Below are 23,772 nucleotides of genomic sequence, written 5' to 3' on the forward strand. Positions count from 1 at the left end.
ACACCTCAGTCTTCTATGCTCCAAGGCATAAAATCCAAGCCTGTCCAACCTCTCCTTATAACTCCAGGCCCCCAAGTCCTGGCAACATTCTCATAAATCTTCTCTGCACTCTTTCCAGCTTAATGATGTCTTTCCTATAACAGGGTGACCAGAACTGTACACAATAATACCCAAAAATCTATCACTCCCTGTCTTTATCCTTCTCCAATTGCCCCTGAACTGAGGAGGCAGTTAAAAGTCAACCACATTGGTGGGTCTGGAGTCACCTCTAGACCAGACTGAGTGAGGAAGACAGATTTCCTTCCCTGAACCAGATGGGTTTTTACAACAATCAGGTGATTTCATGGTTACTGTTACTAAGACGAGCTTTACTTTTTCTTCAATTTTGGTTTAACTTAATTACTTGAAATTAAATTCCCCACCTGCCAATGTGGGATTTAAACTCATGTCTTCTCACTTTAAGGTCTAGAACTGCGTCTGCTAATCCAGTAACCTAACCACACAAATGTTGAACAACTTATTGGTGAAGTTACTGTTAGCTTGTTGTGTAGGGAACTGAGAGACAGCAACAGTCAGTGAAGACCAGCTGTCTGAGACACAGACCAGATGGAAGCCTGTCACATCAGATAGCGATTCAATAAGGTGGGAGTGGGGGAATTGTCTCCCTACTTTCTGTAGGACTCCAGTGGAGGTATAAGAGACCCACAAACAGATCAAGTAAGCAAAGGAAGAATATTTTCCTCGGAGAGTATGAAGCTTGCTGACTGGTTAAAGGAAATAGAGGGAACATGGGAGCAAGGTGAAGAAACTAATTATAGAAGGTGGGTCCTTTGCAAAAGGGGTGAACTGCTTGTTTGTGTATTGTAGATACTGCATTATTTCATGCAAAACCGTCAAAGCAGCATTGGTGGGTGGGAGCAGTCGGAGCAAGAAGTGGATTCCCGAGCAGGGTATCCTAGACGTCTCCCCATCAGTTCCCGTGAGCCGTTGGGCACGGTAGTGGTTTAAAGAGTCGCCAATTCTTCAACAAGGGTACTACCATGCGAGGGGCAGCTCCGGCAAGGATATCACACTACCTGCCATCGCCAGCAAAAAGCCTTAGAAGCTGAACTCCTATCCCCATCAACTCCTGGAGTCACAGACTCTACAACAGAAACCCTCAAGAATACAGGGTTTTCTACAATAGCTTAGTTTCCCTGCACAAGGATGTAACTACATTGCATTTGTCTTGGACAGGATTGATGAGCTAACTAATAAAGAATCTCTCACACAAGGCATAGGATATGGATCTAATGCGGGCAAATGAAATTGGTGTAGATCGGTGCACGTCTGTGTGACTCCACATCACGATGGAACTTTGCTCTGCTGTGGACTTTCATATCTTGCGGTTACACCTCTTCTTCCATCTGAAGCTGACCATTGGTTGTGCCCCATGACACCAGCCACCATGTTCTCAATAGTGGACCTGCTGTTCATCAACAGCTCTCCCTCTTTTCATTCTGGCCCTTCAGCTGTTTGGACCTTGACCTTGGGATTGCTGGCACACAATTTTTCACACATACAGACGTCTCCAGCCACAAAGGAGAGAGATGTTGGTCCGGTGCTGCTAGGAAGGGGATGTCAGGAGGAAGGAGAGTGCATGGGAGAAGGGGAGCGTTAAATTTGCTGAACATTTGGGAGTTCTACCCTTCGTTATTCCTCACCCTGGTCTGTGAGCCGATTACACCCCCATCAATATCCTTACACATAGTTTGTCCCTGTGGCCAAAGCCAGCTTTATTCCCCCATTCCCACTTGCCACCAGTGAGCTCCTAACCAACACACAATGCAGACGGCATCAAAATTGGATGTGAGGCCTCATCAAAGACAGGACCAGCAGACCAAGGATCAGCCACTTATGCCCCGAGCTCGTTCCGCTGTTCATTTACAACAGGGTTGACCTCCATCACAGCCTTCTCTCCTTAATACCTTTGATTCCCAAAAAGCAACCTCTCGGCTAAATAGGGCAACAATTTGGCGTTGAATTCACATCGTCAGGGATCCGAAGCATCTGTCGCTTTGTAACGCAGGAATAAGACAGGTGGTTGTGGAACTGCTCAACGTGAAACTCACCATTAATTTTATTCAGGCAATGACAATGGAAAAAATATATTAGTACATGGAATTAAAATTTTATAATATTTTTTCAGATTCTTAATTTGTAGTTACAACTTTAAAAATTTTTATATTGAACTATAACATATAAAAGACAAATATATCTGTATATAAAAATTATGCAGGTGAAGGTTTTCAATGTATGAAGCAGCGGAAAGCGAGCAAGGCAGAAAAGAAATCAATAAAAGCAGCAGGGCTGGAGTGAGCCACCAGCCAAGTCACAAGTGGGACGTACACAGTCAAATCACCAACACCCTATTTTGCACAGGCACTAACACAATGTCAGAAAAATACTGATGCAGGCACATTAAATCACTGATTTGCCATGCGCTAACTGCAGGGAAGGTCATGGTTGGATGTGGTAACGTGTGCTCTTGCTGGAATGGTTGGGCTTGTGATTAAATGCAGGAGCCTCCGCTAAGAACGTGAGCCCCTGTCGGATTCAGGGCTTGATATATCCACTAATTAATATTAAATATATTGTGTTCAGTGTACTGTGAGTTTTGTGCATTCTAATTAAGACCATACTGTTGGCATCTTGAAAACACAAGCAGATTTAACGCTTGTGCTGTACCAAATAAGGAATTGCTTTTGCCTTCAAAAAAGCTATTCAAGTGTCAATGTGTGGCCACACCATGTGCCTACATCTTAAACCTCAGGCCCAGGCTCTCAAAACCCTGAGAATCAAAATGGCGAGAAGCCTGGGGATAAGCAAGTCCCTTCACCTAACTGATCGGAAATGTTCTGCAGTGCATGCACACTACCTTCCCCATAACTTTCCACCTTCACAGCTCAGCTAATCCGTAACCAGGATCAGTAATGGCTCATCAGTGTTCATCACTGTTACACACACGTACTGGATGGCACCTTTAAGGAGCTGATCCCAATGGGCTGAGAGGAAGATTTGAAGGTGGCACTGGCAAGGCAAATTACACCTCGGGGAAATTGGGTGCCTGCCACCTTGGGAACGTTTTGGCAATCCCTTTTGTTTGTGCAGTAAACATTACATGAAAACGATCCAGCAGCCACATGTGCTCTGCAGACTATTGGGCGTTGCTAGTTTAAGGGTCAGATGCGTGGTTGTTGGGTTCTGGTTCTAAGTAAGGCAGCGTGCTTGAGGAAGGAAGGTCTGGAGGAAGCTGCGTCTGTGTCGTGCACAGTATCCAGTGTTGGGAAGACCTGGCTTCAGTCCGTTCTCCCCAGCTTGGCAATCAGCTCATCACAGATCTTGGTCAGCTCTTCAATCTCTTGGTTCTGTGAATTAAAATAAAAACAAATTAAGTCGACAAATCAAAATGGTAAAACCGCAGATGCTGGAAATCTGAAATAAAAACAGAAACTGCTGGAAACACCCTGCAGGTCAGGAAAGCAAAACCGAGTTAACATTTCAGGTCGAGGATCCTTTGTCAGATCCTTCACTGAAGGGTCTTGGACCTGAAACGTTAACTGCTTCTCTTTTCACGGTTGCTGACTGACCTACTGAGTGTTTTCCGCATCTTCTGTTGTTATTATAGATGAAGTTGGTAAACAACAATCTACATTTACGTAAAAAACGCACTGGAGTTACCTAGGTTGCTCTGGTAGCACCTTCCAAACTTGTAACCTTTATTACTAAGGAAAACGAGGGGAGCAAGGCGCAAGGGAACAATCAGCACCTGCAGGTTCCCCTCCATCCCGCCTCATCCTGACTTGGAATTACATGACCATTTCTTCATCGTCACTGGGTCTAAATCCTGGAAGTCCCTCCCCAGAAGGGCTGCAGTGGTTCAGGAAGGCAGCACATTCCCCCACTGTCTCAAAAGCAATGAGGAACGGGTATTGAGTGCTGCCTTGTCAACAATGCCCACGCCCCGAAAATGAATTAAAGCAAAGGACCTTCTCAGAGGAGTGATAGGCATGAACAAGTGTCATTCGTGGAGCCCTTTAAGGAGATATTAGAGCAGGTCAGCAAAAGCCTGGTCAAGGAGGTAGGTCTTAACAAGTGTCTGGAAGGCGGAGAGGTAGAAAGAGCAGTTCAGGGAGAGAATTCTAGAGCACAGTCATCAAACGAGGGGTTACATCCAGGTAGGAGCAAGAGGCCAGAACTGGCGGAGTGCAGAGATCTGGAGGGAAACAGGGTTGGAGGAGATTCCACAGCTAGGGAGGGAAATAGGTAGGGACAGAGGGGTATCAGAGAGAGAGGGACAGGGTGTGGAGATCAGGACGCGGAACGATTTAAAAAGAAGGATGAGAATTATAAAGTAGGACAACCACCGATGTTTTGAGCCTGTATCTATAGGGCAAGTTTCAATATTAGGTCCCAATTATAAAAGTAAATGGTGCACATTACAGAATCTGTGGAATGGTGTTCACCCTTGCGCACCAGCAGGCTTCTTGCTGTTCCCTTCGTCTGTGCAGGTGGGCAGACTATAGTAACCGGCCTCGTCATTCCCAAACAAGGGAGTAAAACGATTCCGGATCCCAGTGGGGATCCCCGCTGCGAGACAAGTGGGAGAGAATCGGATGTGGCACCCCAGCGTGAACAGCCCACCAACATTCAGCTGTGCCTGTCAATCAGTCTTCAAGCTGATGATGATTGGCAGGTTTTGGGTGGAGGGGGTAAAATTAACAATAATGATCCTTGAACCACACCCCCCCACACCATGAAATCCTGATGCAGAGTTTTGACCCAAAGCATCAACAATTCCTTCCCCCCCCCTCCACAGACGCTGCCCGACCCGCTGAGCTCCTCCAGCAGATTGTTTGTTTCTCCAGATTCCGCGTCTGCAGTCTCTCGTGACCCCACATCACACTCCCAAGCAGTAGCGAGTGCCATCATTAACTTTACTCCTTCATGGGATGCGTTTATCGCTGGCAGGGCCAGCATTTATTGCCTTGGAACTTGAGGCTAATTGGGCCACTTCAGAGGTCAGTTAGGAGTCAGCCACATTGCTGTGGTTTGGAGTCACATTCAATCCAGACCAAGCTAGGGCGACAGATTTCTTTCCCTGAAGGCTATTACTCAATAATATTTACAACATTCCAATAGTTCCATGGTCACCACCACTCACACTTGCTTTTAATTTCAAATTTTATTTGAATTCCCCAGCTGCAGTAGTGGGATTCAATATCCCCAGAGCAGCAGCCTAGCCTCCTGACTACAAACTCAGTAAGTTAACCACTCTACCACCACAGTTACTGATCAATGAGAGGAAGCTACAAGGGCTCACCAGTGTGATTTAATTTCCCTCTCTCTGGACCACTCCACGTTTATTTTCTGGCTTGGTGGAGTGGTGGAGATCCAGCAACAACGCACACTTCGCTGGGGAATGACTGGTACAAACTTCAGGGAATGAAACCAAACCTCTACCCAAACCTGACCCAACCACGGCCAACCTGGTCTGGGACTTCAGGCTTCTATACCTCCTGCCTGTACAGAAGCCTGAAGTCCCACACCACCAGGTTCAGGAACAACTACTTTCTTACAACCACCAGGTTCTTGAACTGACCTGCACTACCCTAACCCTACCTCAGCAACGGAACACTACGGACCACCTATTGCACCACCATGGACTTGTGTCTGACTGTGCTTTTTTGGCACCGGTCTCCTGGTTTGCAGAGTCTTTCTTTTCTCTACACGTCTTGTATAATTTATGTTCTGTGCGTTGTCTGTACCTATGTGCCTGTGATGTTGCTATAAGCAGGTTTTTCATTGTATCTGTACCTCACTGCACATGACAATAGACTCGACTCAGCTCGACTTGAAGCTGTAGCTGACCCGAGACCAGCTCTTTCCACACCCAATCTGACCCAGATCGAGGCTCAGCTGGGATTGGGTATCCTGGCTCTTCAATATTGAGAAACAGGAGGTGCTTCCCGTCCTCTCCTCTTATGTCCCACAGTACTATGCCTTGGTGCATTTAGTTAGAAAGGCTCAGTCGGGGTTGACCCAACCACAGCTGTAAATATAGTGATCTCAGACAGGCTGAGATCTGAAACATAAGTGGAAGAAAATGCTGGAAACACTCAGCAGGTCAGGCAGCATCTGTGCAGAGAAGAATCAGAATTAATGCTTCAGGTTGAAGACTCTTTGCCAAAACAGCAGATGATTTGTTTGAGAATGAAACACCAAGTCATTGGTCTAGAACAGAGGACTTGTGGAGTGACGCTGAGCAAGTCACTGTGACCTGGGGTGAAGTGCAGAGCTGGAACAGCAGGAACTATCCGGAACCCCAGTGCTTTAGCTGCCCTGATCTGAACACAAGTAGTCAGATCCAATCAGGATCTGGTTGGAGATCCTGGCTCCTGTACGTGGTGCACTGTAACATCACGCACAGAAGTTCTGCCTCCAAGCACCACAGCCACAAGCTATCTGCTGGAGGAAATCAACGGGTCGAGCAGCATCTGCCGGTGGGGGGAAAGGTGTGTCACAATTTAATTTACCTTCTGTTGAATTGTCCTCTCCATGGAATCCACTTTCATCTGTTCCTTCCGAAGGCTGGCTTGCATGGCCGCTCCCTCTGCGTGAGCCTTGGCACGCACCTGAGCAATCTCCTCGTTGGCCCTGCAGTTGGTGGAGGGAGAGGGTGAATGCCTGTCTGTCACAGGGGAGGTGTGAGGGTGGGGCGGGAGGGAACGCCCCTGCCACCTGCACGTGGAAGCTGCCAATCCAAGCAAGGCAGAGTTGACCACAGTTTGGGAAATGGGGATTAGCGTGGGTAGATATCTCAGTCAGCACGGAGGAGTCGGGCTGAAGGGCCTACTTTCCTGCTGTACAACTCTACAACAGCTTTACCTCTCGTACACTTGGGACACTCCTACCCTGATACAAACTGCCCCCGCCTTCTCCTTGGCCTTGTTTGGAGGATTCGGCCTTTGTGAAACACCTGGGGCTCTCTAGCTACAACGATGGGCAATTCAAATAAAGGGTGTTGTTCGAACCAACCACAGCAATCGTGGGACTCTGCATGTCACTGAGTAGCTGCACCAACTTGTTATACACACAAGCCATCGATATGTACTCACTTGTCTAGCTTTTCCTCGGCGTGGAGTTTGAGGGCTTGATACCGCTGCTCTTCTTGTTTCACCCTTGCCAAGTAATCCTGAGCACATTTCTTCAACACTTCTTCATTCTTCAGGCACAAAGAGAAAACAAGTCGTTTTTATTTTTAATCCAATGATGGGAATTGGGCACCAGGCTGAATTCATGGCTTTATTGCCTGTCCTCGGTTGCCCATGAGGAGGCAGTGGAGAGCCATCTTCTTCGTGATCGAGAGGTTTGCCTGGGACATTTCCGAGAGTGGGTTTGGAGCCAACTCCAGGGGTGTGGGTCTGGAGTCAGATGTAGGCCAGACCAGATATGGACGGCAGATTCACTCCCCTAAAGTGTTCAGTTCAGTTCTGGTCACCTCATTATAGGAAGGATGTGGATGGAGGCTTTAGAGAGGGTGCAGAGGAGATTTACCAGGATGTTGCCTTGATTGGAGACCATGTCTTATGAGGATAGGTTGAACGAGCTAGGGCTCTTTGGAGAGAAGGAGGATGAGAGGTGACTTGATAGCGGTGTACAAGATGATAAGAGGCATAGATCGAGTGGACAGTCAGAGACTTTTTCCCAGGGCGACAATGGCTAACATGAGGGGACATAATTTTAAGGTGATTGGAGGAAGGTATGAGGGGGATGTCAAGGGTAAGTTTTTTTACACAGAGTTGTGGGTGCGTGGAACGCACTGCCGGCAGAGGTTGTGGAGGCAGATACATTAGGAGCATTTAAGTGACTCCTAGACAGACACATGAACGATAGAAGAATAGGGGGTTATGTGGGAGGGAAGGGTTAGATAGATCTTAGAGCAGGATAAAATGTCGGCACAACATAGTGTTCGATGTTCTATGTTCTAAAGGGTTTTTAATGATAATCTAGCAGTTTCATGACCACCGCTCCTGGCACCTGTTTATTCAAAGATAAGTGCTATTTACGTTCCACGGTTGTCATAGTGGCTTTTGATCTCATGTCCCCAACTCAGCCGTGAGGCGGGTCACTGGGTCCACTAACTAAACCATGATGTTATTGAAGCTGGGGTGGGTGGGAAGGAGGATGAAAGAAATGGTGTCTTTTTACAATATTTCCATCAGGTGCTCCTGTTGGATTTTTAATTAACAGCATGCCCAAGAGGTTTACCTTTTTGAATCCTTCCAGGACCCCTTTCATGTTCTCGTATCTCCGGAAGAGATCGGATAAGGACCTCTCCACGGAATTGAGGTCTGCCAGTGCTTGGTCTTTCTCCGCGATCAGCTGTTGCATGGATGTCTGGGAGGCCATCTTATTCTTCTGTTCATCATCTGTCAGCAAGAAGGGCAAAGTCACCCCGAGCGGACGGAAGAACACACGCTGCGCAAATACATTCAGCTATCTGTGCATGAGCTGTGGCTGGGTTCTCACCTCTGGGTGAGAAGAACATAGAACTGTGTAGAAAACACTGGAGGAACTCAGCAGGTCAGGCAGTCGACTGTCCACTTCCCTCTGCAGATGCTGCCTGACTTGCCGAGTTCCTCCAGCGCTTTGAGCGTTGCTCCAGATTCCAGCATCTGCAGTCTCCGTTGAACAGCACAGCACAGGAATAGGCTCTTTGGCCCACGATGTCTGTGATGACTATGGTGTCTATTTAAACTACACATCTGCCCACACATAGTCCATATCCCTCCATTGCTGCCTTTTTATGCGTTTAAATGCCTCTTAAACGTCACCAATGTAAGATTTGGGCCTTGTCACTTTTCACAGACAAAAGAACTCTATGGCACAGCATGTCAGAGCAGAGACTAAACTGGAACTCTATCTAGTGCCTCGGGTGCATAAAGGACCCTGGCTCATTGCCCTGGAGGGCAGCTGGAGCAATGGCCGGGTGGTACGGCAGTCAGAGCTGCTGCCTCCCAGCTCCAGTGACCTGGATTTGATCCTGACCTCTGGGGCTGTGTGGAATTTGTACATTCCTTCCCTCTCACACACCAGAGATGTGTTGGTGGGTTAACTGAGCACTCGAAGTTACCCCTTGATGTAGATTAGTGGCAAAAAGGACCAAAGAGAAGTTGATGGGTCTGTGTCAGAGACTAAACTGCAGGGGCCCCAAGGAAATAAGCAAGGGAGAATTAATCTAACAGGAGCAAATGTGGACCTGATGGGCCAAATGGCGTCCTCTGCTTGGTTAAGATACATGATGAGTTATTCCTATGGTTCTGGCCAATATTTGCACTCAATCAGTGCCACAAATTATTTGATCAATTGCCAGGAATGGGAGTTTCCATATCAAAAAAGACCACTCTTCTACAGTACGTCATTGACCGCATCATTGAGGCTAAATAAACACAATTTTTTTAATATATTCCGAGTGATCACACTGTGTACAACAACATGTCTACATTTGCCTGGTGCCTCTTGTATTCTGTCACATGTTCTGGTTTGATTCACATATTTTTTGTATTCGGTTCCCAGGGTGGGAATGTCAAATACTAGAGAGCGTAGCTTTAAGGTGAGAGGGGGAAAGTTTAAAGGAGATTTCTGAGGCAAGTATTTTTTACACAGAGTGGTGGGTGCCTGTGGTGGAGGCAGATACGACAGCAACATTTAAGAGGCAGTTAGACAGACACATGAACAGGCAGGGAATGGAGGGATACAGACCATGTGGAGGGAGATGGGATTAGTTTCAATTGGCATCATGGTCAGTACAGACGCGGTAGATCGAAGGATCGGTTCCTGTGATGTACTGTTCTGTGTTCAGTGCTCACTATTAGATGGCTTAATGCATTTCATGAAAAGGATACAAAAATGAGAAATGAACTACTGATGAATATTATCAACCTGAAACTTTGACTCTCTCTTTCCACAGATTCTGTCTGACCTGCTGACTGCTTCCAGTGGTTTCTGCTTTTGTTTCAGATTTCCAGCATCTGCAGTTTTTGTTTTACTTTTATATAATGAGCTAAAGCGGCTTTCTGAGGTGATGAGTCGAATTGCTGCTGTAAATTACCCCAAGTGTAGGTGGCTGGTGAGACAATGAGGGAAGTGTCAATGACACATGACACAGAATATGTTACAGGGAAATAAGAGGGGGAATGGAATTGATCTGAGCATAGACTTGATGGGCCAAATGCCCTCCTCCCTCTGTCTGAAGGTAGAATGAAATAAGATTGTAAGCTGTGTATTTGTCGAAGGTTTTAAGGGAAATGTATTCCCATAGGATCAGGAAGTAGTGAAATCCTTGGAAAGGAAGACAGGAGCCAGAGCAGAAATATGAACCATAGAAAACTTAAGACACAGGAGGCAGGTCACATAGAGTCACACAGCAATACAGCTTGGAAACAGGCCCTTTGGCCCAACTCATCCATGCTGAACATGGTACCCAACCAAGCTAATCCCATTTGTCTGCATTTGGCTAATATCCCTCTAAACCTTTCCTATCAATGTACTTATCCAAATGTCTTTTGAATGTTGTTAATGTACCTGCCTCGACGAACTTCCTCTGGCAGCTCGTTCCGTATACGGACCACCCTCTGTGTGAAGAAGTTGCCCCTCAGGCCTCTCTTAAATTTTTCACCTCTCATCTTAAGCCTCTGCCCTCTAGTTTTTGGTTCTTCTTCCCTGGGAAATAGACTATGTGCGTTCACCCTATCTGTACCCCATGATGTTATACACTTCTATAAGGTCACCCCTCAATCTCCTACATTCCAAGGAATAAAGTCCTAGTCTGCCTGTAACTCAGGCCCTCGAGTCCTGGCAGCATCCTTGTAAACCTTCTTAATGATGTATTCCCTATAACAGGGTAACAAAAACTGTACACAGTACTCCAGGTGCAGCCTTACCAACATCTTCTCTTCAAGAACACACCCATGTACTGTTGAAATTAATGAAGGGCTCTGGTTACATTTTACTGAATTCTTGCCATAATCGCTCCATGGGCCTACTTCTCGAATGTGGTAAAACTGTAGATGAGCTTGGATGCAATTCTGTTCCGCTAAACTCACACATGAATCCTAAGCATGTTGCCCCAATAAAGCTACCCTGTTGTATGTGCACATGTTCACGTAATTTGTTGCTTAACTTGACAAGATGAGTAACCACAAGAACGCAATGCACACACTTTATAGCCAATGAAGTACTGTATCTACTGACACTGTTATAATGGAGGAACACTGAAGGCAATTTACACACAGCAAGATCCCACCCACAATGTGACAACGATCAGGTAATTTGTTTTTAGTGATGACTTTAGGGATAAATGTTGGCCCTGACACCAGTTAATACACACAGTCTTTTTCCCAGGATAAGAGAATTAAAAACTTAGAGGGCAGAAGTTTAAGGTGAGAGGTGAAAAGTTTAAAAGGGACCTGAGGGGCAACTTCTTCACACAGAAGGTGGTCCGTATATGGAACGAACTGCCAGAGGAAGTGGTCGAGGCAGGTACAATAACAACACTTAAAAGACATTTGGGTAAGTACATGGATAGGAAAGGTTTACAGGGATACAGACCAAATGTGGGCAAATGATGCTAGCTTGGTGGGCACCATGGTCGGCATGGACCAGTTGGGTCGAAGGGCCTGTTTCCATGCTGTATTACTATATGACTCTACTCTCTATGAGGGAGAAACCCCTTGCTATTCTTTGAAATGAAACCACGGGATCCCCTGGCGGTACCTCTGACTCACTCAGCAGTGGAAGGGAAGCTTGGGCCTTTGTGTTCAACTCTCTGGAGCCACAACCTTACAAGTCAGACTGAGGGTCCATCTCACTGGACCAAGGTGACACATGGACCATAAGTATAAGCACACAACCCCAGATGAGAAAGCACCTTCCTTTAATTAAATGAACGCCATTAGAGGGAATTAAAAAGAAATGAATTTAGCTTTGCAGTCATGTAGTCTTAAACTAGCACTAAGAACAGTGGGAAAATTTGCTCTTGTCAAAGGACTTGGTTCCATTGTGTTTCCGCCTTTCCCTCAAATCTCGTGGAAAATCAAAGGTTCAGTTCATTCTACACAACTCCCAGCCCCACCCAGCCTGTACACCACCAAAGGTCACCTTCTCTGATTGGAGATATGGGAGATATGGAATTCACCAGCCAGCATTTATTGCCCATCCCTTACTGCCCAGGAACAGAGTGGTTTGCTGCATCACTTCAAAGGGTTGTTGAGAGTCATCACATAGGTGGGTCTGGAATCACACGTAACCAGATCGGTCAGGAGGGCAGAGGACATCAGTGGGTTTCTCCAACAATACAATAGCCCCATGGTCATTGTTACAAGGTTAAAGGCTGAGATTTTGTAATGATGACCATGAATTATTGTATTGTTGGAGAAACCCACCTCATTCACTTGTGGTGGGATTCAATCTCATCCCCAGAACAATGCTGCAGTTTGATGAGCTGTCAGCCTGACTGTCAGAGAGAAACAAGACCTCTCAGTGCAGCCACCGCTGGTACTTGTCCCTTCCCACTGAGACCTTGTGCACTCAGTACTTCACTGCTCTCACACCAGAAGCATCACAACAGACAGCGGCATTGCTCGATGCTGCTTCGACTGAACGTACCTATCATCTGGGCAATGGTCTTCTCATACTCTGCAACAATTTTTCTGCAAAACGAAGCAAATCATCAATTAATAGATTTCACAATGAGAAAGCATCTACACTGAGTTTTTGATTTTAGGACCACTTCTTCATCTTGTTTTTGTCATAGCATGCAATGATATTGTTGGTAGGTTTTTTGAATGCTATCGTTAATGATTTGTTGAATTATTTAATCCAAGCAACAAGAAAGTCTATCTATTCCTTGACAAGACGTCAGTATTGCTGGGTAGGTCAGAATTTGATGTCTGTTCTTCACTGCCTGCAACTGGGGAAAATCTCGGTCATTTCACCGTCAACCACATTGGTGGGTCTGGAGTTACAGGCAGGCACAGGGAGTGAGATTTTCTTCCCTGAACAACATTAATGAACAAATGGATTTTCAGGACAACCCAGTGGTTTTGTGGTGACCTATATGGAGGGAAAAATTCTCTCTTTGTTTTTTTCTGCCCAGATTAAAGCAATAGTGCAGATCAATACACACAAAATGCTGGAGGAACTGATGAAGGGTCTCAACCCGAAACGTCAACTGTTCATTTCCCTCCATAGATGCTGCCTGACCTGCTGAGTTCCTTCTGCATTTAGTGTGTGTTGCTCCAGATTCCAGCGTCTGCAGAATCTCGTGTCAACAGTGCAGATCAATCAGTTTTACATTTTTGATGCTCTATCACGATGACTCAACGTGTTTGACAGAATAAATAACCTCATTTCCAGTAGCTGATACATAAGCAGCACATTCTCCGCAAAAACTGAGATTATTGAGAGCCCACAAGAAGATCAAAAATAGTTTCTGCACCATAAGAGGCCTCTCACTTTATCACACTGAGGACGCAGGTTACACAGAGCACTGTGTCTGCAGACAACTTATCAACTGACCGAGGCATTTCACAGCCACATTTCAAAGTAGCTGGCTAATTTACACAGCTCCTCTGAAGTGCAAAGTGTGGAGAATTAAGGGCAAAATATGGCTTATGTAATATTGGGTGTGTAGAATGTTCAGAATGTTAATATGAGCAATTGCATATATACGTTACATAGTCAGTGTTGAAGACACAGAGTCACAGAATCCTACAGCACAGTAGCAGACCCTATGGCCCACTGAGTCTACACTGACCATCAAGCACACATTTACAGTAATCCCATTTTATTCTCCCCACATGCCCATAACACCACCAAGATCCTAACACTCACGTACACACTGGGGGCAATGTACAGCAGCCAATTAACCCACCAACCTGCAGGTCTTCAGGGTTTGGGAGGAAACCAGAGCACCCAGGGGAAACTTACGTAGTCACAGGGCGAACATGCAAACTCCACACAGACAGCACCGGAGGTCAGGATTGAACCTGGGTCACAGGCGCTGTGAGGCAGCTGCTCTTACAGCCACACCACTGTACCACCAGTCTACCTAGTAGTGAGTGCACATAGAAATGATTTCTCCCTCCCTCCCTCTGTAAGTCTCTCACTGTAATAAAATTCTTTGTTAGCATAATCTGTTGTCCATTTTTCTGTATCTTAGGTAACAGTGTGACACATTAAGAGGTAAAGATCAGAATGGCAAGTTCTCTAGCACACTGGGCAAGAGAAGCACAGAGTGAAGCCCACAGTGAGGATGGACAGTGAGTTCAATGTGAAAGGAAGTGCAGGTTGTATTTGGAACCATTTGCCTCACCTTGGGGAAGGGGCAGAGGCAAGGAAGACCAGCAAGGCATAACCAGCAATGAGGTTACAATGACGATATTGTCCAGGGGAGAGGATTATAGGAGATCTAGGGGACAGACACAGTGACCGAGATGTGCAGTTAACCCCTTGACTGCAGTACAGCGCTACGCAAACTTGCTACTAGTTGGTGCCCAATCAGCTCTCTCAGGGTTACCATCGCTTATGTGCAGGACAGAGGGGTGGGTGCCTGCCTGGTCAGCTTGGACCAGGAGAAGGCCTTCAACAGGATATTGTACATGTACAGTGGCATGCAAAAGTTTGGGCACCCCTGGTCAAAATTTCTGTTACTGTGAATAGCTAAGCGAGTAAAAGATGACCTGATTTCCAAAAGGTATAAAGTTAAAGATGACACATTTCTTTAATATTTTAAGCAAGATTACTTTTTTATTTCCACCTTTTACAGTTTCAAAATAATAAAGAAGAAAAAGGGCCCGAAGCAAAAGTTTGGGCACCCTGCATGGTCAGTACTTAGTAACACCCCCTTTGGCAAGTATCACAACTTGTAAACGCTTTCTGTAGCCAGCTAAGAGTCTTTCAATTCTTGTTTGGGGGATTTTCACCCATTCTTCCTTGCAAAAGGCTTCTAGTTCTGTGAGATTCTTGGGCCGTCTTGCATGCACTGCTCTTTTGAGGTCTATCCACAGATTTTCGATGATGTTTAGGTCGGGAGACTGTGAGGGTCATGGCAAAACCTTCAGCTTGTGCCTCTTGAGGTAGTCCATTGTGGATTTTGAGGTGTTTTTAGGATCATTATCCTGTTGTAGAACCATCCTCTTTTCATCTTCAGCTTTCTTTTACAGACGGAGTGACGTTTGCTTCCAGAATTTGCTGGTATTTAATTGAATTCATTCTTCCCTCTACCAGTGAAATGTTTCCCATACCACTGGCTGCAACACAAGCCCAAAGCATGATCGATCCACCCCTATGCTTAACAGTCGGAGGGGTGTTGTTTTCATGAAATTCCGTACCCTTTTTTCTCCAAACATACCTTTGCTCATTGCGGCCAAAAGGTTCTATTTTAACTTCATCAGTCCACAGGACTTGTTTCTAAAATGCATCAGGCTTGTTTAAATGTTCTTTTGCAAACTTCTGACGCTGAATTTTGTGGTGAGGACGCAGGCAAGGTTTTCTTCTGATGACTCTTCCATGAAGGTCATATTTGTGCAGGTGTCGCTGCACAGTAGAACAGCGCACCACCACTCCTGAGTCTGCTAAATCTTCCTGAAGGTCTTTTGCAGTCAAACGGGGGTTTTGATTTGCCTTTCTAGCAATCCTACGAGCAGTTCTCTCGGAAAGTTTTCTTGATCTTCCAGACCTCAACTTGACCTCCACCGTTCCTGTTAACTGCCATTTCTTACATTACGAACTGAGGAAACTGCTACCTGAAAACGCTTTGCTATCTTCTTGTAGCCTTCTCCTGCTTTGTGGGCATCATTTATTTTAATTTTCAGAGTGCTAGGCAGCTGCTTAGAGGAGCCCATGGCTGCTGATTGTTGGGACAAGGTTTGAGGAGTCAGGGCTTTGAAATGTGCATCACCTGGCCTTTCCTAACGATGACTGTGAACAAGCCATAGCCCTAACAGACTAATGAAAGTCTGAGACCTTGGTAAAAGTTATCCGAGAGCTCAAATCTCTTGGGGTGCCCAAACTTTTGCATGCCACTGTACACGTTGGACATGCTCTCCAAAATGGGTTTCGGGGAGGGAATCAGAAATTGGATCCAGCTGCTCTACACAGATCTCCGTAGTGCAGCCCAAATCAATGGGTGGGAGACAGATAGTTTCCCCATCAGGTCTGGAGTCAGGCAGGGGTGTCCACTCTCCCGTCTTGTTTGTGTATGCATAGAACCCTTTGCTGAATCCATCAGAAAGGACGAGAGCATAAGAGGGGTGACGTTGCCAGGCAGTGGAGGCACACAAGTCAAAACCTCCCTGTACACAGACGATGTTGCTGTCTTCTGCTTGGACCCAAGGTCAGTTTGCAGATTGATCAGCATCTGTGACCTGTTCGATTTGGCCTCTGGGGCCAGAGTCAACTGCAGGAAGAGCGAGACCGGTAACTGGCCCGATCGATCCAACGTCCCCTTCACCGTCAGGTCTGACTACCTGAAGGTGCTGGGGGTCTGGTTTGGAGGGGCTGAGACGTGTAACAAGAATTGGCGGGAGCGGATTGGGAAGGTAAAACAAAAATTGGGTCTGTGGAAACGGTGTTCTCTGTCAATAACTGGGAAGGACTTGTCATCAGGTGCGATGTGCTCTCAGGGCTGCTGTACCTGGCGCAGGTGTGGCCTGTTCCTCACTCCTCTGCATTGGTAGTCACCCAGGACGTCTTCCAGTTTATCTGGGGGTCCAACATGGAGTGAGTCCGACAGGTCACGCTGCACAAGCCCCCTGAGAATGGGGCAAAAGTGTACCCAATGTTGCCCTCACCCTGATGACCACCTTCGTGCGTAGCTGTATCAGTTGGTGTGTGGACCCCAAGTATGTGGGCACCATGTGTCACTACGTGCTGAGGTTCTACCTGTTCCCGGTGCTGCGGAGGATGGGCCCGGCCCCTCTACCGCCCAACGCCCCAGTCAGCTGTACGTTGCCGCACTACCTGTTCTTTGTGGAAGAGTTCTTCCAAGTAAACACCTTTGACCACAAGTCCATCAGGCAGTGGTCAGCATAGAATGTACTCAGATACTGGGGGACAGGACACTATGGATTCTGTGGGTTTGCTCCCTGAGCAAATGGTCCAAACCACATGGAAGAACACTACATCGCTGGATCTGACCAACAAGCACATAGACCTCGCTTGGCTGGTGGTGAGAGGTGCCCTCCCAGTCAGAGCTTTCCTCTACAGATGACATATCACCCCCAATACACGCTGTCCTCGGGACAGCTACGGTGGGGATGAGACGGTCACCCACCTCTTTGCAGACTGTGGATTTGCTAAGAGGGTGTGGAGAAGGATGCAAGGGTCCATCCCGGTTCATCCCCAGCAGCTGCGTAACAGAGGACTCTCTGGTCTACGGGCTGTTCCAGGGACACACACCGAGACAGACATCAAGAGCTGCTGGAAGGTCATCAACTTGGTGAAGGACGCCCTTTGGTCTGCCTGAAACTTGTTGGTCTCCCAGCACAGCAAGATGTCCATAAGGGAATGATGGCACAGTCCAGGCTGCAGGAGTCCGTGCTGAGGGACGCACTGAAGCTCGGTGAAGCCAATGCTGATGCTCTGTGGGGAAGGACCACAGTCTGGGCTCCTTCCACTACCACACACGGAGGGGCAGAGTTGGGTGGGGGAGTCCCTCGAACAATGAAAGGGGAATCACCTCAGGGAGCCACTTGACTGGCAATGGTGCTATGTTTGTTTGTGTTTTGTTTTCTTTAAAGCTTACACTTCTGAATGTAACTACCATGAATGTTAAGGCTTTGTTTTTACACTTTTTCTTCCTTTGTATATATTTTATCATGAATATATTTTTGAAATGAAGAAACAGATGATTGGCTGGCTACCTCAGCAGGGAGCTGCCACTGGAAGGTGCTGCACCATTGAAGCTAGCCCACACACTTAAAGGGAAGCTGTTGATGGACCACAGAGGGTACTGACGTTTGTACTACAAGTGAATCTGACCTAGGATTTGTAGATGAATGGTGCAACATGGGAGCAGTGTGGATTGCCCTGGGGCCTTCATGGAATAGGGCAGAGCAGGAGAGATGTCCTGCAGCCAGAGCGGGCTGGGAGCTGAGATACGAGCAATCTCTCACTCGGCAGTGGGAGCAGACAATCCCAGGGGGCAATGCGAGGGGTGTAGCCCCAAGTATCTGGGAGCATTGCTGCAGAAGATTGGCGACCTCACACCAGCAGTCGGGTAATGTCACGGGACATCTCCGATCACTCACCAGCGAACCGCCTGATGTCCACCACGACCCTGCACACTGTTCCAAGCTGTGTCAGCTCACCCAAGTCAAGTCAAGTCGAGTTTGTTGTCATGTGCACAAGTACGGTGAGGTACAGTTACAATGTAAAACTTGCTTGCAGTAAATGTATGAGGAACATCTTAGATCCAGCCCATTACCTGAACTTGCCCCTCAGAGCGTCCTCCCACCCTAGCCCAAGCTCTGTAGTGAGGGCTGGTCGATCTGACCCTCCACCCACAAGGCCAGGTGGACTGGTGCTCTGAGCGGTGACTAGGTTTGGTTGGCGGGTCCCAGGGCCCACCGCAGAACAGCTTACAGCACCTCACGGCTGTCAAAGGCCTTCAAACCATTTCAGTACTTCTCCAGTCTTCAAAGACATTTAGCAACTATTCAAATTGATTTAAATTGTGTTTTTAAAAAATAGTTTTAAAACATTTAAAATGTAAAAGAAATTTAATTAAAACATCTTAAATGTGGAAATTAATTAAAAGCATCTCAAAATGAAGGAAAATATGTAACAGCAGGTTAGTGGTTTACCTACGAACATTCAAATTAGGAGCAGGAGTAGGCTACCCGGTTCTTCTTGTCTGCTCCCTGTTCAATAAGTTCATGGCTGGCCTGACTGGAATCTCACTCCACATTCCTGCCTAGCCCGGTGACCTCAGGGTCTATCACCCTCCCTGGTGTGAAGTTCTTCAGGACGTCAGTGCTCTACCTCCATGGCAATGACCGGAGTCCTCAGGAAAACCACTGGATTGGTGGGTCTTGCAGAGACCCAGAATCAACAGGAGATTGTACTCTGGAGCCCTGCCTGTACCCGAGTCCATCCCTTCGGAAGGAGTACGTAGGAAGTACACTGAGCAGATCAACAATGAAAAGATTTAACATGATCAAATCAGAGGACGATGGTTAAAAAGAAGATAAGATCAACTGTGGCAAAGTGGGGAAAATTATTTTACGGGCTGGGAATATACCTTCTTTCGCAAGGAAAATGGAAATGTTAGGAGCCATTAATAGAAGAAGCCCCTCACAGCCAATGGAAGTGGTCAATTCAAACTTTATGTGAAATATATTTTTGGTTATGTAAACTAAATATTTTGTGCTAATTCCATGTTGTACAAGTGATCCATAATGTGGTTCCCTGAGACACTGACATTGTTTTTAAAAAAAAACTGCTGGGCAAAGTAACAAGCTCAGCACAGAGAGTGTCAAACGATGCCAAACTCCCACCTCACGCTTATCCCTGGCTCCAGTGCTTTAATGTGCAGGTGCACTGGTCTGAGATGAGCTGAAGAACAATAGCAGCTGCCCAGCTGTTTCCCAGATGTCCAGAGGAGCAGCACAGTGGCACAGCTGCTCCCTCAAAGCTTCAGCGACCTGGGTTCGATCCTGAGCTCGGCTGCTGGCTGTGTGGAGTTTCCATGTTCTCCCAGTGAAAGCGTAGGTTTCCCTTGGGTATTCGAATGTCCTCCCACATCCCATAGACATGGTCTGTAGGTTAAATTGTCCCTAGCGTGTAGATGAGTAGTAGAACTTGGGGAGAGTTATGGGAATGTGGAGAGAATTAAATAGCATCAGTGTAGGGTTAGTATGAATTGGTACGATGGTCAGAATGGACGGTGGGCTGAAGGGCCAGTTCCTTGCTGGATGGCTCTACTAGAATAATCAGCATGCACCCACTATCATCCTATCTCCAGCAGTGCCAAGCCTGGGGGAACTCACTTGCAAGACCCCGACCTTGTCCAGTATCTGGAGTCCCACTGATCACTCATACAATGGAATGTTTCAAACACTTCAAACCACGAGTCCTCGCACAATTTCCCTTGGAACTTCAGACCTCCCCCTTCACCAACACCCCAAGTCACCCACAAATGAAACCAGTTCCCAGAACCTAGCCACCAAGACAAAAGCAAACCAGAAGTCCGTTCTGGTGGGACAATCCGCAGCAAAAGAAAAATACCCAACTCGCTTCGTTCTCCAACAAAAACCTCAATGCAGAAATAGACTCGGGAATCCTGAGTGATATAGTCCCTACAATGTTGATACTTCAAACATAAGCAAGAAGTACCTTGTTTATATTTTAGTCACTAAACAAATACTAACCCCAGGCATGTTTCTGCTTTATCAGTTTGGGAATGAGCACAACTTCCTTTCTTAATTCTGAAAGCTTTGGATATCAGATTGGAGTCGAAGAATTACAATAGCACTGAAGGCCGCCATTCAGCCTGTTATGTCAGAAAGATAAAACACAGATACAGGCCCTTCAGCCCATCGAATCTGTGCCGACCATCAACCACCCATTTACACCAATCCTACATTAATCTCACTTTTTATTTTCCTCGCATTCTTATCAACTCACCCAGATTCCACCCACTCACACACTAGGGGCATCTACATCGGCCAATTAACCAACCAACTTGCGCGTCTTTGGGATGTGGGAGGAAACCAGAGCACCCGGGGGAAACCCACACAGTCACACGGAAAGTGAGCAGACTCCATGTCTCTGTCGGTTCCCAGCAGCACAATGCTGTCCTTCATTCTCCACAACCCTGCTCCATATTCGCTCACAACTGCCTATCCAACCTCCGCTGGGTACTGACTGACCCCGTTACCACCCCCACTACAGGCAGTGACTTCCAGATGTCTCTGCTCTCTAGATAGAAAGATTTTTCTCACATTCCCCCTTTACCTTTTTGTCCCCCAATTCTTAAACAGCCAGGCAAGTGGACCAGCTTGTCTCTAGGGACCATCTCAAAACCAGTGCTTCAATGTCGACCTCTATCAAATCTCTTGCCTGTGCCAAGGCGAACAGCACACCTCTCCCATCTCATGCTCAGCAGAGTCGCATCAGCTGAGTTCTGTGACTTCTGCTGCCCCAGTCCTAACCCACACCGTCCAGTTTCCTGCTGACCTACGCTGAATCTTGATCTTAAAATTCTCAGCCTTGTTTCCAGATCTTCGCAGTTTTGTCAGTCTCCAAGTTTAACCTCCTTCATCTCTGTAAACTGCTGAACCATCTGCAAATTCCGGCCTCGGTCATCCCTGAACTCAATCACTCCGTCACTGCTGGCCGTGCCTTTAGCTGCCTGGGCCCCAAGCCCAGAATTCCCTCTGTAAACCTCTCGTCCTCTCTTTCCCCTATGAAGACGTGCCTTAAGTCCTACCACTCTGACTAACCACCATTCCCAATCAAATCACATGGGGCACAGAGACAAATTATCGCTCCTGTGGTGCACCTCAGGACATTATTGCAGAAGCAACATGGTGGCTCAGTTGGCAGAGCCACTGCCACACCGCTCCAGCAACCCAGGTTCGATCCTGACCCCTGGTGCTGTCTGCATGGAGTTTGCACATTCTCCCTCTGACGGTGTGTGTGCTCCCTCCCACATCCCAAAGATGCGTGTGCTGCTAGGTTAACCGGCCACTGCAAATTACTCTGTAGTGTAGGTAAGAGGGATTGATGGATATGTGCAAGAGAGAATAGGTTGTAGGGCAACAAAGAGAGTGGGGAATGGAAGTGATGGGACTCGAGAAACAAAGGACTGCAGAGGCTGGAATCTAGGTGACTGTTTCGCAGAGCACCTGCGCTCTGTCCGTAACCACTATCTGCATCTCCCCATTGCCAGTCACTTCAACTCCCCCTCCCACACTATCACTGATATGTCAGTCCTCGGCCTCCTCCACTGCCAGGAGAATTCCAAGCGCAAACTGGAGGAACAGCACCTCACTTTCCCTCTTGGAACCTTGCAGCCTAACAGCATGAACATTGAATTCTCCCACTTTAAGTAATCCCCACCCCCCCCCCCCCCCGCCTCTTCTTTTCTCTCTTTTTTCTACCTCTTTTTTCTCTCCTTACCTTTGACCCATCCCCCGGTGGATCTGCTCTCCCCTCCTCCCCCACACCTGCCCATCACCATCTCTTCCCTGCATCTACCTATCACCACCCTGTGCCCACCCTGCCTCCCCTCTTTTGTCCACCTATCACTGCTCTGTTTTTCCCTCCTATATATCGGGCTTCCCCTTTTCCTATCTTCAGTCCTGAAGAAGGGTCCTGACCCGAAACATTGACCTCCTGCGTTTCTCCACGGATGCTGTCTGGCCTGCTGAGTTCCTCCAGCATCATCGTAGTGATGGGACTACTCTGCTGGGAACCGACATGAGCCTGATGGGCCAAATGGCCTCCTCCTGTGTTGTAATATTTAAAGACTCCACATAAACAGAAGTTGTTGGTGTCTGCACTCTCTCCCAAGAACGTAGATCCCAAGGCTCTTTTACCCTGTGAGCTGTCATTTCCCATAACGTCCAGAGTTGTTCCTGTCCCTGAGAATGCCTCCCACCCCAACACTGCCCATCCTCCAATTCAGCTGGGGGCAGACCCATAGAAACCAGGCTCACTGGTGTCTTTGCAAATCACTAAAAAGACATTCTACCAGACTTTCTTTTGCTACAATGCAGTAAAGTTCGTTCTCCAGAGTACAAGTGCTAAATGCACACAGTGAGAATATTCACATTAAACTCTGCTCATGAAATTTAATGCCTTCAAATTCAATGAAACCACATTTCAGACTTTGTTAAACTGTGCACTTGGCTGTGGATGAATTCTGCTCCAGTGCCTGTAAACAAATCGTCAGCAAATAAAAATCCAAAATATTGAAGCATCTCAGCTTTCAACAACACTTGGTCAATTATACTTTCATTTACTTGAGTACCTCATTTCAATGACTTCTTGTCGACTGTCTTCATACTTTATTTTCCACTCCTTTACTTCTATCTCCTTCCCCATAATCTGTAACACAGAGAAATCATCATTGGAGACACACATTACAGTGACCAGTGTTTTTCTACCAATACACAGGATGCACCCTCCCAATAGCAAGTCGCCAAACCTCCTGATCCCAGTCCCATCATCACTGGTAATTGGTAACTTGGTTTATTATTGTCACATGTACCGAGGTACGGTGAAAAACTTTGTTTTGCATGCCATCCATACAGATCATTTCATCACATCAGTGCATTGAGGTAGTACAAGGGAAAACAATAACAGAATGCAGAATAAAGTGTTAAAGTTACAGAGAAAGTGCAGTGCAGGCAGACAATAAGGTACAAGGCTGTGATTAGGTAGATTGTGAGGACAAAGAGTCCATCTATTCATACAAGAGGTCTGTTCAATAGTTTTACAACAGTGGGATAGAAGCTGTTGAAGCATGGATTAGATGCCAACCCTAAAACACAGGCTAGTTATGCAGCTGCCCATGTACATCAAACGTGGTAAGCATGCAGGTACAGTGGGTAAATGGAATATTGGTCTTTATTGCAAAGAGGGTGGAGTATAAAAGTATAACTGTTGGTGAGACCGCAGCTGGAATACTTTTGTTCTTTACTTAAGGAGGGATATACCTGC

At 46.8% G+C, this 23,772-nt stretch overlaps 1 protein-coding gene across 7 annotated transcripts in view; it reads right to left on the reverse strand.

The window, feature by feature from the left end:
* Positions 1–2,095: 2,095 nt before the first annotated feature.
* The window catches only part of tacc1 (transforming, acidic coiled-coil containing protein 1), a 164,185-nt gene continuing 142,508 nt past the window's right edge, over positions 2,096–23,772 (reverse strand). For all 7 annotated transcript variants that reach the window (XM_052040791.1, XM_052040792.1, XM_052040797.1 and 4 more), the window contains 6 exons: positions 23,081–23,157; positions 12,709–12,752; positions 8,311–8,471; positions 7,158–7,264; positions 6,576–6,696; positions 2,096–3,407 (listed from right to left, as the gene is read on the reverse strand). In XM_052040791.1, coding sequence (XP_051896751.1) covers positions 3,339–3,407; positions 6,576–6,696; positions 7,158–7,264; positions 8,311–8,471; positions 12,709–12,752; positions 23,081–23,157 — 579 coding nt within the window. In that variant the 3' untranslated portion in view covers positions 2,096–3,338. The remainder of the gene's footprint in view (positions 3,408–6,575; positions 6,697–7,157; positions 7,265–8,310; positions 8,472–12,708; positions 12,753–23,080; positions 23,158–23,772) is intronic.

Source organism: Pristis pectinata, chromosome 29, assembly GCF_009764475.1.
Source record: "Pristis pectinata isolate sPriPec2 chromosome 29, sPriPec2.1.pri, whole genome shotgun sequence".
Lineage (NCBI taxonomy): Eukaryota > Metazoa > Chordata > Chondrichthyes > Rhinopristiformes > Pristidae > Pristis > Pristis pectinata.